The 20,138-nt window shown below is 42.2% G+C and overlaps 1 protein-coding gene across 1 annotated transcript in view; it reads left to right on the forward strand.

The window, feature by feature from the left end:
• The first annotated feature begins 2,987 nt into the window (after positions 1-2,987).
• The window catches only part of ABCC1 (ATP binding cassette subfamily C member 1 (ABCC1 blood group)), a 57,832-nt gene continuing 40,681 nt past the window's right edge, over positions 2,988-20,138 (forward strand). Inside the window, 4 exon segments of the mRNA XM_086622244.1 lie at positions 2,988-3,072; positions 16,960-17,136; positions 17,639-17,764; positions 19,107-19,241. Of these exon segments, the coding sequence (XP_086478370.1) occupies positions 3,025-3,072; positions 16,960-17,136; positions 17,639-17,764; positions 19,107-19,241 (486 nt within the window). The 5' untranslated portion in view covers positions 2,988-3,024.

The raw sequence follows: 20,138 nt of genomic DNA on the forward strand, positions 1-20,138 counted from the left end.
GGGTTGTTGGGGGTTTTTTGTTTGTTTTCTTTACATTTCCTCTCAAAGCAAATATTTGTATTATGAGTTTTCAGAGAAACTTTGGCAGGAGGCAATAAATAAAATTCGAGAAAAATAAAAAAGTCTCTAGAAGTAACATGAAGTTAATCTGCTCCTTTAACATAGCAGCAACTTTCAGTGAGTCGGCAGCAGTGAGTGCCCCTGTCTACCCTAAATCTGCTGCCTGGATCCCCAGTGCAGCTCTGGTGATGAAGGGCCACTTACCTTTAACATGCGTGGCATTTTCACAGTCAAAACATTTTGCTCTACATTCTTCCAAATTTCTCCATGCTGTTGTGGGTCACTGTTCTATTACACCTCATTTCCAGTTGATAAGTCGTTGCTGTTTTCCACCCTGTATTTCCTATTCAGCTTTAATTTGTATCCTACAAAGCAGATTCTAAAATATTTTTTTTTTCCTGATTGCAAGGAAATGCCTTTTAAAATAAGATTGCAGTTTCTATTTTATGTATTAATCTGTGTTTTAAACCATTTATAACAATGGTTTGAGAAATCCACATTCAGTGACTTTCTGGTACTCTGAGATCTTGGTTCTGTATCTCTTTGCAGGTTTGGGCTTGTGTTGGTTCTGGCTTTTCTCCTCCACAACAAATATTTTGAGTCCGTTCTTTTGGCTCTTCTGCTTCCCTTCCATTAACTATTTACTCTGCATTTTGACTGCACTTTGGTTTACATCTTTGTTGTTGTTGCTATTGCTTAGAGTTTCTAAGGGAAGGAGATGCAAATAACTGGAAGCAAACTAATTTGAGGTGCAGATCCAAGTATCTTTATTTGATGAGAAACACCATTAATCTCGTGCATGACCATTGGTACAGGGACAGTTTGAGGCTGAAAACAAATTATTATATTGAAGTAATTTGAAAGTTTGAAACCTGAAAGTGTAGTTTAAGATTTGTTAGTCTTTTAGCATATAGTAGTATCTGGAGAAAAACATGTGTGGGTAAAAAATTATTTTTCTTGACCTTCCTCACTTCACACTTATTTACTGTTGTCTTCTTGTTTGGAACAATCTCTGCATATAATCTCTATATCCTAAATTATTTTCTGCTGTATCATTTCAGCTATGTTTACATTCTATTATTGTACAGAATATATGTGTAAAAGTGTAAACTCTTAGAGGTTGTATTATCTATTTAGCATTTTTTCTGGTTTGCTGCTTTATTAATAGCGCTATTAGAAAGAAAAGCTCTTCCAACTTAACTATGGGATAGCTTGTATTAGTTGTCAGTAGTTGTCAGAGGTATTATCATTTATATGCCTTGCAGGGCAGCTAGGAGAGAAAAAGTATTCCTTGCAGCTGAGGGGCAGTAGGATAACAGATGTTGGAGACTGATTTTACAACAGGTGTCATAGTGAGCAATGAGACATCAAAAAACAACACACCAAGGTATTTAATATGATTTTAAGATGAATGTGCACAAAACAGGACAGAAAAAGTCTTAATAAAAATAAGGAGAATCGGACTTCAACATTTAGCTCTTCTCTTAGAATACTGTAAAGATTTTAACATGGTATGAGCTAAGGTATGGGTTCAACTGACACAAACTTGCATAGCTTCTGACACTCAGGTTGTTTGGTTTGATCTTTCTGTGATGACTCTGCTCAGTTCATCAAGGCATACGTGACCTCGGTGTGGACTGAGCGCTGCTGCTGCTGCTTCTCTACCTGACACCCTGGGAGGGAGAGAGCTGGAGGGACGGACCAGAAATGCCGCAGTCAGCCACGAGCACAGCTCTGAAACTTCAGTGAGGACGTGCAGGTGATTAAAGAAGCAACCTGTGATGCATTTCTTGTATGTGTGATGCTTGCTTTTTAGTTACACATTAGACAAGTGAGACCTGTCTCTCTCCTGACAACTTTGCCTGTTACCTTAATTGCTCTGGATGCAAAAGAACGATTTAAATTAAGGTTCTGTAGGTAATTCGTGTGATGAAAGCTCTCAGATGTTACCGTAGGGTAGCGCGTGACCACCCTGCTCTTTCCTGCAGCGTATGGTGCCATTCCTACAAATGCGCCATCCATACTCCAGCTGGTCTATTCCAGTAGGTTGGATAGTCAGCTGAGCATTGATGCTGTCAGTGGGTTTAACCAATGCGTTTAAAAGGACGTAAAGAGCGCACAGTGAGACACAACCAAACGCAACCGTAGGGGCTGTGCAGTTCTTTTGATTAGTACATCTTTTGATGCAAACTTGGTTGTGGATGAAGTTGTTTTGGTTCAGTTCGTGCCAGTCAACTTAAACTAGCAGAGGGCTTTGAAACCAGTCTAACTGGTTCCTGTTGAAAAGTGAAATATCTGAAGGTGATCCCAGGCTTCCACTGTGGCCTTCCCGGAGGACGATGCCTTGGCTCTGTCCTTCGGGGTGCGGGTGCCGGGCAGGGCACTGCGGTGCCCCTCCACGGCGGGAAGCATCGTCCTCCGTGCCCCGGGGCCGGAGCAATGCCACAGGGAAGCGTATGCCATGATGCCCGCCGGTGGCCCTGGCCGAGCCCCGCGGGCAGGTGTCGTCTGTGGCCGGCGGTGCGGGAGCCGGAAGGCTGCTGGGGGCAGGCGGCACGGACAGGGAGCCGAGGCGGAGGTCCGCCGGGCGGGCAACGCTTCCGCCCCGGCTACTCTGAGGGGGACGCGGGGTATTTCTGCGTGGAACACAGGCTCGTGTTGGCGCTCGCAGCCCCCTGGGCCCGTCTTCCGCCGCGTGTGCGGAGGCGACGGGCGCTCCCCCCGCCGCCGGGGCAGCCCGGGGCGCGCAGCACCGCGCCGCCTGCCCCCGCCCCCGCCAGGGCGGGGCTGCGCAACGCGGGCGGCGGCGCCGCCGGGGCTCGGCATCCCCGTGACCGCGGAGCCAATCAGGGCGCCGTGGTGGCGCTCCGGCCCGTGTCCGCCCGCCGCCGCCCGGGCTCGGAGAGGTGCGGAGGGGGAAGCGCAGCGCTGCCGCGGGAGCCCGCAGTCGCCTTGCCGCGCTCCATGGGGATCGAGAGCTTCTGCAGCGCGGACGCCTACGAGCCCTTCTGGGTGAGCCGCGCGATGGGGCTGCCGGTGTCGGTGCCGAGGGATGGGGGGAGCCGGGTGGGACGGGGATGGCCGAGGGCCGCCGGCGCCGGGCGGAGCCCGAGGGGGCCGCGCTTGGCGGCGGGGGAGCGGGAGCCTCCCGTACTGGCGCCCCCCTTGGGCAGAGCGCGGGGGGCTGCGGCGCGCCCCGGCCGTGCGCCAGCCCCGTTGGCCGTGGCGGCGTGTGTGCCGGAGCACCAGCGCGAAGCGGCCGCGGGCTGGGTGGAGGGGCAGGGCCGTGGCTGGGGGCTCGCCGGTCGCCGGCTGGGTGCGGTGTCCCCGCGCCGGGGTCGCAGAGCGGGAGCTGGCGTGCTTCGCGTGCGGGGTTTCCGGCAGGGAGGTGCTTGGAGGGGGGAACCGGTGAGTCAGCCCTTGCCTGGGAGACTGGAAATGAGTTGCCGAGTGAGCGGAGCAGTCCCCGTTGGCTGCTCCCCTGCGTTACTTGGGGCTGCGCGGGTGACGGCAGCAACGGAGACTGACTGCCGCCATGGTACTGAAGAGCGGTGTGCTGGCCTGTGAAGGAGGCCGGAGACAGGCTTTCTGCAGGCCGGCAGCTGGATCCCATGTCTGCATAGCAGCGTTCTCGCTTTTCCCTAACGAAGAGTGGTGAGTGCAGCCCGCTGTGGGTGAACGTGAGAACCAGCTATGCAAAGGTGAGCGATGTGGAAACGTTGCAGCGTGGGTCTTGCTCACCTGGGATGCGGGGTTCCTCTGCAGAGGCACGCAGGTGCTGGCAGCAGTGAGGCTCCTGTAGGGCAGGAGGGTAGTGAAAATCCTTCTAAGGAGGAAGGAGGTTGTGTGGAGGAAGGGAGGAGAGAGAGAGCTAGAAGTTGAAAAAAAAAATCTGAGGTGAGAGCTACTGAAGACAACGTAGGCGTGAGAAGAAAACGTGGATTTTCTTAGGCTGTTCAAAGAACTTCTCACGTATTCAATATTTGCCAAATAGTATTGAGCTAATGAGCTGCCTTACTAGTAAAAAAAAAAAAATAAAATTGGATGTCTCAGCAAATGCTGTTGTACTATTTGTCTCAAGAACCATTAAGATAATACTCAGCAGGTATTTTTAAAATCATTAGGACTTTAAGATATTTAGCTTTTCCAGCTGATCTAAAGTGGCTCTTAACCTGCTTTTATATTGCTTATGTTCATATCTCTTTTAAGCTATTTTTTAGGTTTCTCAGAATTGGTTAAATTGTGAGTTGTCATCAAATGTGTTTTTTCCCCCTCTCCTAGAATGAGACGTTTTATTTGAAGAGCTTTAGAAAATACGTGTTTCAGAATTCAGTTTATGGAAAAACTGACTTGAGAGAGTAGTAGTTTTGTGAAACAGAGATGCCAGTTCTTTGAACTGTGGAATTGAAATGTCATGTAGAAGCAAGAACTACACTTAGGATGTTGGAAGCAACTAGTTTATACAGAATTTCTGATGACAAAGTCTTTTGTTGTGAAGACACAATTCTTGTATATGCTACAGCCATTTCTGGTATTTGTGGTGTCATAACTACTCCATACTTCTTTTTTTCACTAGTTGCATAGGTTCCTAAGGATACAGATGGTTTTGTGATTTGTCATTCTTCTCCAGATGACGTGGAGTCTGCCTTTCAGTTCTTCCAGCTAAAGATCTTGTGGGTGTGGTGGTTTGATTTCTGGATTCTTCTAATCCTGCAAAGGAACAATTGTGTATTCCAGTTGGTGTAGGATACATCTGGAAAAATCTTCTTCCTTGCTGAGCTTGTCCTCATAAACAAGACTCTTTATCCACTTTGTTGTTGTGTTGTTCCCAGTAGTGAAGAGGGTAGTAATGCTACTTTTGGTGCTTATGAATGGCTGCTTTGTTTACTGGTATTGCCATTGTCGCTACTATGTGAAGCTGAAGTTGTAATGGATTTTCAGAAAATGCCTATATGTATGCAGCGTTTCATGGGGCTTCTAGATATCACCTATGAGTATGCTACTGTCCTTCCTGTCTTGCACGCTGCACTCTTCCACTTCTCAAAGCTGGATGATAGCTAGATAGCCGGTGGCACGTGTTACTGCATTCCTGTGGTGAACTATGTGTCTGCATCCGCTATTTTGGTTGGTGCTGAAGCCTTGCTAGTGGAGCAGCGGGATCTCCTAGCACTGGCACACTCGGCTTCAAGGAGGAGGTGTGTTTTTTGTCAAGAGTGGTGCTGAGTTTGGGGCAACTCAGTTTGAAATGGTGGGGGAGACTTCACAGGTCGAAAGGACCTAATGGACCCTTAAAACTGTATGCTAATCTTCTTAAGCTTTGCTGGCCAGGATTTTTCTTGTTTGCACACCCAAGGAATGTTGTTGCTGAAAGTTCTTGTCTGAGAATTAAACAGATTCATTTTATTTAATACTTGCTCTGAAAGGTCAGCAGCCCAAGCAAGTTTACTGTTGTCTTCTTCACTCCTCCCTCCCTGTGTCCTCCCCCCGTTTAACCTATCTCTGTGTCCCCACTTAGCGTATTAACTTCACTGCAAGCTGATTTGCTTACAGAACTGAACTACTTCTTGCTTCCTTTGAACCTGACTGTGTTTTTGGAAGGATACTGTTTCATCCTTGCTTTCTCTATCATCACTGAGTGTCTCAGAATGAGTATCCTGTCCAAAATATAAAGAAAGGTATGGCTGTTTAAGATAAAGTCAGTATTTACTGAGAGGTGTTGATGACAGTGAAAGCTTTAAAAAAACCTAGTGTGCTAGGGGTAACATTGTGCACTACTTGCCTTTCAGTTCAGTGACTTTAAGGGCCTATTTAAACTGGAAAACTTATTTTTGTGACCTGACATACTGAGATAGCTTTGCCTGGAGTATCACTAGTGTATGAGTGTCTATCTTGCTTCAATACCAAGGTGCAAAAAACCTAAACAAACAAACAAACAAAAGTGGAGTAGGGTGAGGAACTCTCTCATTCTAGGTAAGCATGCTAAGTGTTGAGGCAGATGTAGAATTTAGCTGTTCACTTTGGCCTGCTGACCTAGCTGTCTGGATATACTCACACTCACACAGTTGGTCTCAGTGCAGTTATGCTTTGAAACAGTCTGATGGTTTTCCTTTCTTCTGAATAAAATTTTGGGGTAGTTTCAGTTTTTCAGAGCTTGTAAACTATGCAGTATTGCATTTAGAGGAGTCTTTTCATGTTTGAAATTGCTAAAGGAAGAGGTTAAGAATTTTTGTGACACAGTTTTCAAGGCTAACCCCCAATAGGGCTTTTATGAAAAAGAAGTGGGAGATATGAAAGAAAAAGTGGGTTCACACCGAGCAGTTCCTTACAGTCCCTCCCCAAGTGCTCTGCCAGGTTTTACAGCAAGTCTCAGTTATTCATTCATTAGAAGACGCTTGTAAATCAAATAGAATCTGAAACTTTTGAGGTTCTTGCTTATGCTTAAGAGAATGTGAGAGAAATGGCTTATATTTATATAAGCTCCTATCATGTCCTTCACAGGCAAAGACATTGTGTTTTTTAAAATTATTTAGATAGAAGTTAACTCTAATTTTTCTTTATCTCAGTGTGGACTTAGTGGATTTTTTTTCCCCCATGTTTTTCTAGTTGGGCTTTTGGTTGTTGAGGAAGGATTGAAAGCAAGTAATTTCATTCACTTCTGGGAGAAAAGCAAGTTTTCATCTCCTCTGTTGTGTTTTGAATGTCCTGTAACGATTCAAGCTATGTCTGCCTGTGTAAATCCAGGCCTGTTTCTTTCCTGTTGGTGCAGAAAGATATTGTGGAGCCTCTTTGTCAGTAAAGAAATTGCATCCAAACACTGTTGTAAGTTTAGCACTGGAACCCAAAGGAGTTCCAGTGCTAAACAGGAACTCTGTTTACAGGAGGCAAACAGGATGGATGAGAAGAGGTGAGGCAAAGCCTCACACACGAAATCCAGGGAACAACTTGATGAGATTGGGCTCTGCTTCCCTTGCTGTTGTGTAGTGCAATGAGGCTTCCGGGCCTGTTTTGTCTGCCTTAAATGTATTTTCTTGAGTGTTTGTCCAAAGACATTATGTTTTGTATGTGGGTGGTTGTAGCTAGAGGAGATCCATCAGCCACTCTCAGCTGGTTGCAGACATGTTAGGATCTGCTAAGAGTATAATGTGGCTTGATAGGGTTTTTGTGAAGGAAAAAAATTGTGAAGTGTTATTGTGTGATGTAAACAGCTGCTATGCTTATATTGTTTATGAGGACACTGGTAGTTTTCCAGAAATAAACTTCTGAAGGAAAACCAGACTTTTCATGTAAGGAGTAATTTTGTGTTCTGAAGTCTCATGGCTTACACTTTCGTGCATGAGATAAACAGTAAATTAGTACGTATCTTGGAACCTTGCAGCTTTTTGCACTATACAATATGTCTTTAATGCTTTTTCAGTGTGTTTGTGGCAGAGCTAGGGAGGGAGTTTGAGGTGCTGAGTGAGCTTGATGAGTTACGGTTTTAGAATCTTCCTTTAGTTGTAAAGGTATCAAGTTTATCAATGCATTTGTGTCCAGAGCTTTAAAGCATATGCAGATCAGAAAACTACTTATATTTGCTGACACAGGAAGGTCATAAGTGAACGGCATTTGGAACAGAGGAGGAGGAGCAGCAGAGTGTTGAACAGAAAAACCTTTACACGAGACGATGCTTTTATTGTAATTAAAAGCCGATTGCCTGATTCTCATGGCTAGGTTGTCGTTTTTTTTTTAGCAGTGAAAGCCAGAAGCTTATTTGTCAGCTTTCTCTTGTTTAAACCTGTAAAACATTTTTGTTGGTTGTGTGAACAAGGGTCTAATTTTGCCTACAAACTAAACTTATATTAGAAATTAAACATATCTGTCTTGATCCAGAACAGATCAGTTGAGGGGAAATACAGGAAAATGAAGCCTTATATTCTGTTGTTGATGGGGATTTTCTTAACAGATGACCTGTCGTTCTACAGCTGTCAGTTCAAGGTTGCTAAGAAAAGTTAAATGAGGGAAAAACCCCAGCAAAATGCCTGAAGAACTTGTGCTGTTCCATGGAATTACAATGCAGTTTACATTGAAACACTGTGCTATACTGGGACTAAGCGAAGGTTAACCCGGGTTGCACTGAAGTCATTCTGGGTCACATCTCTAAAAAGCCTACTGCCGGGTACTGACCTTTTGCTTCCTTTTAATAGAGTCAGAATTCCATGCATTACTGTTTTCTCACTGTTTGCATCTGTGGTAGCTTTGGATACAGTTTATCCCAACGTAAGCTGTTATCTTAGCCCTTTTGTGAGATTATTACCCAGGTGTGTTCAAACTTCTCGCAGTGATTTGAACTCAATATATATTTAGTGCATTATTAAGCAAAAGTCCTGGTTTTGATGCAAAAAGGAAATGAGAGCAGGAATCTTTTTCCTGTGTCCTTTTAAGTAACAGTGATTTCAGTGAAAAACTTTACAGAAGGGTAAAAACCATCCTTTTGATTCTGACACTCTGGTAAATATTTTGTTGTCATGTGGCCAAATGTTGTCTCATCGTACTTGCAGACATGGTGGGCTGCAGAAATGTTTCTGTAGAAAGAGAATAAACATTTTAATTTTGAAACTGCTGATGTAATCTATCATATGTTTCCCTGACACAAGAAAATAGCCATAGTTCCATGGCTTTTAGCTTCTTGGATTACAAAGATCAGCTCTTGTAAATTCCGCAGCTGCAGGTACTTCTTTCTCCGGCAACTTGTTAGCACCGGCTTCTTATTTTAGGCTGAAGGGAAAGAAAGGCTAAACATGCTTTTTTACCTTTTCACGCAGTTTCAGCTGGTGCAGTGCTGTCTGTAACAAAGGATTTTGACTCTGTAAACATTAGGAAATGCCAATATTTGGGTTTTGGACAAGGAGGTATAGACATCTGATTTAAGTTGAGGAAGGTAGAGGCTTTTTCTTGGCTGTGTTAATAAGTCAAATCTGTGTTATGTAAGTCATTACTGTTGAGAACTTAGTCTTGTTAAAACCATTTCTAATAGAAAACATTATGAGAAATTAAGGGTATTTCCCTGTCACTAGAAATACTGGTATTTTTTTTTCCCCCAAATCTTCTTTGTATAAATGATTTAAAAATGCCAGAAACTTACTGATCTAACTGGGCTGTTATTGGCCTAAAGAAATGTCTGAGAACTTTGTGGGTAGATGAGCACTTATCCTCAGATGTGACCCTGAAAGGAAGTCCTGAAATCTCTTCCCAAATCAGCAGTCAGGCACACTCTATGTTCATTTGTTCCACTGCTTGTGGTAAGTGGTATAGTTATGTGCAGGAGCATAATGCTGTAATTTCCTCTTGCAGAAGTAGTTTTTAGAGTCTGTGGAGGTCTGGGAATGAAATCAAGTATTTGATTGTGTGGCTTTTAATTCATAGTAGAATCTTGGTTTTGTATATTCTAAAAATAAAAAAATCACTCCTGGCTATCTTCTGTGAAGCATAGGAAGTAGCTGTAAGAAAAATATTATTGTAAAATCTGTACGAGTATTTTAAGTTTTTTCTTCTACTTCCTATTTGTAGAGTACACCTTTAGATGATACACTAAACCAGTAAACCATTAATTTAATGTCGTTTGTATAGGTCTTCAAAGGAATTGGCAGTGTATCAAAAGCTTTATTTAAAACCAACATGAGCTCACTTTGTGCATCATAGCAAAGGTACCATTTTACTTATACATTCTGCACTAACTTCAGTAGCAAGAACAACTACATCATTGTGTCACAGGAAACACCTGTGCGTTTTAGGTAACTTTCTGTTTATTAAGAAAAGAAGCTAGAGGAAATAAATGTCAACTAAGGTGGAAAGGTGTGTGTGTTCTTGTATATTATGCTGCTTCATCTGCAATTGATTCTAGAGCCATTGGATCCTTTAATGCAAGTAGTACTTTTTCCAAAATAATTTCAATATAATATGCATAGAATTTTTAAAGGACTTATGAACATGTAAATAGGAGGTTTGTAATGATTGCTTATAGTGTCATAGACCTCACTTAGTGCCTTGTTTACCACTGTTAGGGATGTTATTGTCTGCTGCTTGTTTCTGTGGATGTTGCTGAGCAGACTGGAGAGCTGCTGGTGTGTTTCTTCTGCTTTTTTTGGTAGTTCTGGAGTATTTTTCTTGTACTAGTATCGGTTGCTTGTTTTATAAACCTGTCACCTCTTGTGATTTAGCCTGAATAGTAAGCACAACAGGGAAAATGGTATGCTGGTGAAGATTGTGTACGATTGTGCTTGTTGTAGGCTCTTTTCTAAAGATGGTCTTACAGAAATGGTGAGCTTCAGCACGTTTCATGCTCTGACTCCAGTATGTGAACGACAGAATAAGGATGCTGTATTTACAGTGCTTTGAGAACATTATTTCAGTCTTCAAAATGCTAAAGCTAAATCGAATAAAACTTACTTGGAAAGCTGGATAACTTTGGAGAGCTCTTTTAAGTTCATCAATTGAAAATAGGCCTCCTTCTAACCTATTACCAAATCTGGATCACTTTGCAGTTCATTGTTTTCCTTAGTTCTCAGTGTGGTCAACAATGTCACTGTTTTTAGCATTGATTTTGATGGACAATGGTGGTATCAGGAACTTCTAAAGCAAGGTCAGAGTTCCTTTAAAGCAGCCTTAAAGGGAGAGGTCCTTTTCTGCCCTTCCCCTCTCAGTTATCCACTGATGCTGGTAGCTCTTCTGAGGCTGTAGGCTCAGCCAGATCACGCAAATCTCCCGTCTGGGGAGAGGCAGGCAGGAAATTTACTGTCCTAGATAGTGTAGGCTAAAGGCTGATGGCCTCGTGGTGTCTGAGGGAGAATGATTGAGTCAGCTCATGAGCTTATAGGTGCTGCACTGGGGAATTTTTTAATATGATATCTAGAGCTGCCAGGTTGTGAGACTTCCGATTTCAATGCAAAAGTGATGATAGTGGTATAATGAAAGTTGTCAGCGGGAGTTACAGTATTAGTGCCTGAGAGCTAACCACTTGCATTCTACTAAATGTAAGCATTGCATTAAACAAAAAATGTGTTTTACGGTTAGGAAAACAAGATTGAGAAACCATATTTTGGTGTTACAAGGGAGGTGGTTCTTCTGTGGGTGATATCAAAGTAGTGGGTACACACTGATGTTAGTGTCAAACTCCATTTGAAGGAGTAAGTGTTGACCATGATATTAAGATTCCAGAGTGGTTTTGTAATTTCATTTTTTACACAGGTGTATGGTAATGTTCAAGTCATTCTTCAGTCCCAGCTGGTTCATGCAGGTGGATTTAACAGTCTGGTTAGCAGCCTGCATCTCAAGCACACTTGTGCACAGCAGGCATGAAACTGAGCAATTTTGGTCTCTCTATTTCTGCCAGTGAGAATTTTAAAATGTGCTGTGGGTCAAGTAGGATTATTGATGTGAGAACAGGCGGCCGCTGGCTGCTCGCTGAACGGCCTTTCCGGGCTGCCAGGAGAGGCAGCCAGCCACAAGGTCCTGTCCAGTGTCAAATACTGTTGTTATTCCTCAGATTAGGCACACTGGAGGCATACAGCTTCCCTGTAGTCTTCTGTCCCTCAGGAGAGGGATCAGAATAACTGATCTTTTGTGTTGCAACTTTGTCTGCAGTCTTACTGCCAATGTTTTTATCTTGCCGGTTCCTGAAATTTTAGACAGCAATTAATATAGTTCTTTATTTTACTGGGATTTATGCGCTGTTAAGTGAGTGATTTACCTGTGAGTAAGTTGATGTGATTCTGGGGAATGCCAAGCATTTTTTGTGCTCTCCTTGGAGATAGAGGGTTTCACTTCAAATGTGATAGGAAGCATTTTTGTGCCGTAAGAGAAGATGTGCTATTGGGCGCAAAAACTGTGGACTGGTGTGTTCTTTTCAGCCACAGTGCTGGTGATGGAAGTGAAAACTGATTAATAGGTCAGATACATTTAAAAATACCCATTTGCTATTCTGAGAAACTTTAAAATTGTCCAGGGATTTTTAAAAGGAAAAAAAACCCCAACCTGAAACTATTTAACATCTGACGTGGTTCTTCTGGGCTAGGCTAAAACTAAGCCAAGACCAGATCCCTTCTCTCCCAACATCTACCAAAAAGAAAACAAATATCACACTGATTCCTTTCCTGTGGGTTCCTGCAGTCATATCTTAAATTAAAGGCTGCTTCCAGATTATGCAATCTAACAGCTATAGACCTAACTCCTTTTTTCCTCCTCCTCCTTCATGGCAGGAGGCTGCTGGTTTATGTATGCTTTCCATGATTACTTGGATCTCTCGTTTGATGCAGTCTTGCAAAGTAGAAAGGTTAGCTGATCAGTCAGAGTGAAATATGTTATTAATCTTTGAGTTGTGAAAATAGGGCAACTTAGTGCTCTAATAGAACTTGCTAAAATAGTGTTTCTAAAACGACTCAGAGAAACATCATTAATTTGCTAATTGTCTGTTAAATACAAAGGTCTGCTTCAGTGAATGTGTCTACGTTGATCTGTAAAGAATTTTGGTTTGTGCTGGGAAAAAATAAAACTCTGAAACTGGATTTATATAAAGCAAAGGAGAAGCCTGTACTTTAAACTGGCAGAACCAGTTTAGACTTATGTAACTGACACTGTGATTTGAATATGAATACATGTTGTTTTCATGATGAGAGTAACATGTTTTCAGCCACAATTGAACCTCATAAAGCTCTGGTCCACGCAGAACTTAGGGTATGCCTTTCTGTTGTAATGGATTGAGCTGCTCTTGACTTTGCCCACTGAGGGCATTAACATCTCAGTTCAGATGGGGACCTGCTTCTATTGTGAGCTCCTGGCAGTACCCTGTCCTGCTTGTTGATCCACTCAAGAGTGGTCCAAGCGCCTTTTGGACAGGCATTCACTGGGAAACATGCTCCAGTGGCTGTCAGACTGTCTGGTCAGTCTGCAGGGGAGCCTGAGTGAAAGGCATCTTGAGTGTTGGGTGTTCAGCAGCGAGTACTGGGTCTAGAGCGCTTTTCCTGCCTGTTCCTGTGCCTTGTGTAGGCATGAGGGAATTGCACCTGGGGAATCAGCAGGAAAAATACAGCCATGTCTCTGTCTTCATAGAATCATAGAATGGTTAGGGCTGGAAGGGACCTTCAAAGGCCATCTAGTCCAACCCCCCTGCAAGGAACAGGGATATCTCCAACTAGATCAGGTTGCTCAGGGCCTCATCCAACCGGGCCTTGAACGTCTCCAGGGATGGAGCATCCACCACCTCTCTGGGCAACCTGTTCCAGTGTTCTACCACTCTCATGGTAAAAAATTTTTTCCTAATATCCAACCTGAATCTACCTCCCTCTATTTTAAAACCGTTACCCCTTGTCCTATCACAACTGGCCCTCCTGAACAGCCTCTCCCCATCTTTCTTGTAGGCCCCCTTGAGGTACTGGAAGACCGCTATAAGGTCACCCCGGAGCCTCCTCTTCTCCAGGCTGAACAGCCCCAACTCTTTCAGCCTGTCCTCATGCGTGCTTTCCTCACCTTTGGTCATCTGAAATGATTGTAAAGCGGAAGGGCCTTCTGCACCTTACCTGTGTGTAGCCAGGGAAGAATAGTGTATTTAAGCTAAGCAAACTTCTGTTTGGTATCAGCAGCCTCTGGATCAAATCCTGGAAAAATGTGAAAGAAGAGACACTGATGTTGCTGTAGCTGTTAAATTCTAGCAGTAATATTACCTCAAACTGCCCATTTGTCCTGACTTTTTCTGTTCTTAACTGTGAAGTACTATTGCATCATACCCTCTTGCCTTTCATGCAGAAACACCTCCAGATAACTTGCAAATATGAAAGTCAAATGAAAGAGTGCACGTTTTTAGATTATCCTCCAGCCAACATGCATAGCAGTCATGCGTACAGCACTTCTTTCTTTTATTTAGCCACGTGGCAATGACGTGCATTGCCTGCTCTGTGCTTTTTGGTAATTGCCTGTTGTGGGTTAGGCCACTCCAGCAACCAAACCGCCCCCCCCCCCCCCAGTCGTTGACTCACCCCCTCCCCTAGTACCAGGGATGAGGGAGAGAATTAAAGGATAAATGGGATACCTGTGGGTTGAGATAAGAACAATTTAATACGGATGATTTAATACACAGGGTAGATGCTCACCACCCCCTTGTATGCGAAGCCCGTCTCGTCCCGAAGCTGCAATCCCGGACGAACGCGAGGCCCCGAAATAGAGGGGGGGGGAGAGAGATAGTACTCCGCAAGTGGGAGTACTGGGAGAGAGAGGGGAAAAAAAGAAAAAAAAAAAGGCAATAGAGCAAAAGCGCAGCAAGCGCAAAAGAGCAGAAGCGGCGAAAGAGCCAAAGCGCAAAAGCCCGTCTGTCCGGCTGACCCGCACTTCTATACTGGGCATGACACTGCATGATATGGAATACTAATTGGCCAGTTTGGCCCTCAATCTTAAGTTCCACCACAAATCACAAGGGGAATCGTGTCCCCCTTGTCCCGGCTATGCTCCTCCCTTATCCTGCCGTGCTTCTGCACTCCGGCACACTGAAAAGTCCTTGGAGTCTCACGTCCAACCACAAACATCAGCTTGCTATCAGCGTTCTTCTCAGAGCGAGCCTCTGAGTAAAACCAAAACACGGAGCTCTTCCAGCTGCTAAAAAGAAGAGCTAACCCGGTCCCAGCTAAAACCAGGATGTTGCCTGATTGATTTTACAGCAAGCTTTTAAAACCACTGAAAAAGGAGATAGTAACTTTCTTAAGCAATGTGTAGATCTCAAAAATTTACTCAGTAAAATGACATTAATGCTCCTGTTTGTTTGTTATAAAGCTGATTACATCCTGTATATTTACTTGTATAATCATATTAACTGTCTTAATTTATGAATTGTAAACTGTTCTGCAGAGTCATGAGACTTTGTCTTGGCTGTTGTGCTGCAGCAGAGCAGCTGGGACTTAAAAAGCCAAAAGCATTCGTGCAGTGGCTAAATGTAAGGATGACTCAGCTGAAATTTCTGATGATAATGTGCACTCAGGGAACTTAATAAGCATGTGGTTTGCCTGCAGCGTCTCAGCTGCCGCCTTGTCACAAACAACTTCAGTGACCCCTATGCAGATACACTAAAATATAATCGGCCATTTTTATGCTCTATCAGTGTTAATTTCCTTGAATTGGCTGTATTAAATTTGGGGATTTTTTTTTTAACCTGATAAATTAAAAATGATATGAAGTGAGAAGAATTTTTAGAATGCTGTGGAGTTAGAGGAGAAAAATAACGGCTGTGTGTGCTGTGCATACTGTGTGTTGTATCTAACTGACAGAAGTCCTAGGTTCTGACAGAAATGGAGAGGGGAAGTGAGGAAGGAAAATATTTTTGTTAATACATTTTCAAAAGATGATGTGTTTTTTTTTTTAAAAAAACAGCAAAACATCTTAATGTGGAATGATCAAATTTCAGGGGAGACCTGTTCTATGATAAAATAATGTCTGATTAGCCTCATGTTGAAATTTTTGCAAGTTGTATCTTCCATTTCTCTTTAGATCTATTTTCTTCTCTTTGTAATTGTGTTTGAAACTGTTTAGTCAGTGGAAGATAGGGAGAAATAAGGATCAAAGTGTGGCGATTCTGAGCATTGGGATCCGTTTCCAGTTTTGATGTTGGAATAGAGGGGATGGGCACTACAGCTCCTTTTGGTTCTGTTTCTTCATCTATGAAGTGTGGATAATGGCATTTATTTCTGTGACCAGCTCAGGCTTTTATAGAGGAGAAGGATTGATGACACCATTATGTCCTAGTAGTGGTACTGGTATTCTGTGCAGTTGTAAGCTGTGCAACTGTCTGAAAAAATGCTTTGCAACTGAAAATGACACTATAGTTAACAAGCCTTTGGGCATGGGACTGCCACTGTTGGCTGTGTGGCCATTCAGCAGAAGCCTGTGAGCTGTGCTTCGTCTGTTCAATGTTGCAGTCCATCCGCAGCAGCGATATCTCTATTGCATCGTTCTGCTGGAGAGTCAGAAATCGACAGCACTTGAGAGGAAGTGTCCCATGTGATAATTTCACAGCAAAGTCAGTAATTTTTAAGGTAAAATTTTCTGCAAGAGATTTCCCTAACTCAAGCCAATCATAAATGTGGTATGAAAGTTCATTTTACTAAGTAACCTGTCATTGTAACTAGTCCTTGTACCAGTAATGGTAATGGTGATCACATTTTTGTTACTGTAAGTTTCAGTTGCAGTTTGATAGTGTGGTGGTTTACCTTGTTTTTCAGAATTGTGTTGAGAGAGATAGGAAAACGTTTATATTGATCTACGTTTTCCTGTTGTTGAGTAGGAAATGGGCTGCAAGGGTGAGCCTTTTACTCAGCTCTATGTCCCGTTGTTATGAATTACCAGAAGGTCTCAACTGGATTTGCTGCAGACAGCTTGGGAGCTATGAGACTGCTTTACAAATAGTGGTGTCTTGTGCTGTTCACTTTTAACTGTGTGCCAAATAATGTTTCCACACTGAAATTTGGGAATGTGGTATATTTGGGTATTTATACGTACATGCGCAGTGGTTATAATGGGAGGTAGCTAGCATTGTCATGTTATTTTTCTGCAATGATAGTGTGAAAATCCTTGATTAGTACTGTTAAAGATCCTGGTAAGTACTGTTAAAGATGCCAGTATTACATTTGAGTGAGTTATGTGTTATGGTAGCTGTGTAAAACCAACAAAAATGACGCAAATGTCATCTTATGAAGGTTTAAAACTTCTGAGCTACAAAAAGTGCAATAGAATTAGATACATCACGGAATGGAGCCAGTTTAATACAAGTATAAAGAAATACATAAGAAGAGATATAGAATAAGGCAGATAATGGCTATTTCTCTTTTTAAATACTGAAGTTCTGTGTTTGCTTTTTCTTTAACTTCACCCATTTTCTCTCCCCAGGATTGGAATCTGACATGGCATACAGAAAATCCAGACTTCACCCCATGTTTTCAGAACACGGTCCTGGTCTGGATTCCGTGTGTTTACCTGTGGGTCTGCTTTCCAGTGTACTTCCTATACCTTCGTTGTCATGACAGGGGATACATACAAATGTCAAACCTCAACAAAGCCAAAACAGTACGTGACTTTTTAAAATCAGAATTTAAGCTTATCTGGAAGTTTGGATCTATTTTCAGCTATGCTTTAGCACACTTCTTTTGTTGACCATCAATCTTGACCTGTGGGCATGCTTCAGCTGTAACTTATTTGTTCTACTTGTGTTTGATTTCCAAGCCTTATGTGTTTCTGTTGCCCTTTTATCAGTAGGCTTTCTGAAATTTACTCTGCGTGGTATATAGGAGAGTTTTTGTCTCTGCAATCTGTTATTCTGGAGTGAGATTCACCAGCTTTCTGCTTCATAACATGCTGACTTTTATGGTACTAAAAATTAGTAAACTTTTTTCCATGTAGTGGGGATCCAATAGGTACAGCCAAAGTGCTCTTTTGTGCATGTTGTAGAATTGCCCAAAAGAGATGATCTAACTGCTCTCCTACTAACATATAACATCTAGTGTTCATGTATATATTGTCCTGCCTAATCTGTGTGAACTGATGTATGAAATACACTTTTGTGTTGCAGGCTTTGGGCTTAATACTGTGGATAGTCTGCTGGGCAGACCTTTTCTACTCTTTCTGGGAAAGAAGTCAAAATATTTTTCGAGCTCCGTTTTTTCTCGTTACGCCTACAGTATTGGGTATAACAATGGTAAGTTCTTCTGTTACGGCCTTTGTTCATGCAAAGCCTTAAGCAATAACATGCATCTTAGTATTATTTACAGTGTTGTAATTCTTTAAGCTACAATCTTTAAATACAGACTTAATCTACAGTTGAACTGTGAAATACTGACTGTGAAATTTTCTTTTAGTAAAAAAATTAGGAAAAAACCCCAACCCATCTGTGCTCAGCATGTTGCTAAGCCAGTGCTAGTTGTCTTGCCTTATTTTGGTAGGCTTGAGCTACCATTCGTTTAACAGCTTGACTCAAGTATGGGATGGAGGAATGAAGTCGAGAGAACTGATGAAACCTGGATAATACAAATCACACTGAAATTGGTAAAAGACTGTTGGAGGCATTCCATTATTATCTCCTGACAAACTCTCTTGCATGTAACATTCTTTAGTGCATGTTTTCTTTGTTACATTTGATGGCACGGTGGAAAGTCTTAAATGCCACGAGGCACATAGGTGTCCTCCACTAACTCTTTCTACCTAGATGCACAAGCATTGGCTGCTTTCGCACCCGCGTCTCTGCAGCCTGCATTTCAAGGAAAGTGCCTTGCTATTCATTTATTGTCAGTTGCCTTACATTTATCACAGACTTGGAATGGTAGTGATTAAACATGATACTCAAGACTGGGACTGGGCCGGACAGGACACACAAACCCTAACAGTAGTAATGACAACAAAAAACAAACAAAGAAACAGAAAACCCCCAACAGCCCAGAAACATACTGACAGGTGCAAGAGCTGTTAAATAGTTTGTGGTCATTTAATTGTCAAGCTGTTGTCAGGCTGATTCAAAATGCATGTTGCACCAGCCAAGTGAGATTTCTAAATTGTACCAGCTTCCTAAAGGACTCTGAAAACACACAAAATACAGAAATAGAGTAATGTTTAGTCAGTGTTGTTTGGTGCTGTGGCTTGTATGGAAAGAAATATTTTTTATTTAAAAAGAATTAGTCAGGAAATACTTGGAAAGGATATCTTATCACTATAATTACATGTTGATTTGTGATGTAGAACCAGAAGAGGAAAGAAATAAAGACTGGCAGCTGTTGATAGTGCTTTTGTGTATGTGGTCACTTACTTCTATGTAGTACATAATCCTTTTCTCTTTTTTATTTGCTTCTTATCTTTACTGCTCCAGAGAATTTCCTATTAAAACGTATTTTTGAATTACACTTAAAATCTCTGGGTGTTAGAATGTTTGAGAGATACTGGATTTGAAACATTAAATGAGCACACTCTAACACAGTACCTTGTATATGTCTGTAACGTATTGTAAAACTTAAAGCTTGTGAATATATTTTTATCTTATTTCTTCACAGTTGCTTGCCACATTTTTAATACAATATGAAAGGTTAAAAGGAGTCCAGTCTTCAGGTGTAATGATGATTTTCTGGCTCATCTCATTGTCATGTGCCACAGTGGTTTTTAGATCCAAAATACATGCCTTAAATACGGTAAGTGATTGCTAGCTTCATTCAGTGGAAAATAATCCCAAATGCTGCAGTAATAGAGTAGCTGCTTGTTAATTATACTAGTCAAGTCAGTTAATGATCCATTCAGCATATGTTCACTCCTTGGGTTATAAAAGCAAAACAAGTAAGACGTAATGGCTCCTGTTTTGAAATACTAGTGCAATTCATAGTGATCTTAACTGTAGCAACAGTTGCCAAGAAACTTCTGCTAGCTGTTCCAGAAAGGGGATGTGTCTGCTTAAGTACAATAAAAGAGTATAATCTTTGAAATGAAACTGTTCTGGGAGTTTACGTCATCTTCCTGTTGATTATACAGTGGATTTCCTGAAACGCTTGGTTTAATGTTTGTGGTCTCATCTGCTGAGACAAAATGAAAGTATACAAGTGAAATATTTTTGTGTCAGTCTGCTTTGTAGTAAGGCCACCTCAAGTATCAGATTAACTATGGAGCTGCCCAAAAATGTTGTATCACTTCTATTGCTTGAAACCTTTAAGCCATGTTGTGAATTTTGAGAACTTTCAGCCAACTTTTGTCTTTAGGTGTTGGGAATGAGATTTTACTGGTGGGTGTGTGTGGATGTCTGTCCATCCATCCCTGTGCTTTGATTTCTGTGGATTGTGCTTTATGTATCTGTCCCAGTCTAAAAAATTGAAGAACTTCTGGAATTTGAACACAATGCGACGAACTGTAATCTAAATTCTGCTCCTCTGGTGCTTATTTTCTGTGTGCATACTAATTAACAAATTTGCTTTGATGACTCCTAAGCTACCCAGTGCATAAATACCTTGACTGCTAATTGAGGCAATCTGTTGGTACAAACCATGTCTTAAAGGAACTTCTCTACAGAAGAAGTTCATGCTTTTGTGTTTATGGCAGTG

The sequence above is a fragment of the Tauraco erythrolophus genome, chromosome 17 (assembly GCF_009769465.1).
Source record: "Tauraco erythrolophus isolate bTauEry1 chromosome 17, bTauEry1.pri, whole genome shotgun sequence".
Classification (NCBI taxonomy): Eukaryota; Metazoa; Chordata; class Aves; order Musophagiformes; family Musophagidae; genus Tauraco; species Tauraco erythrolophus.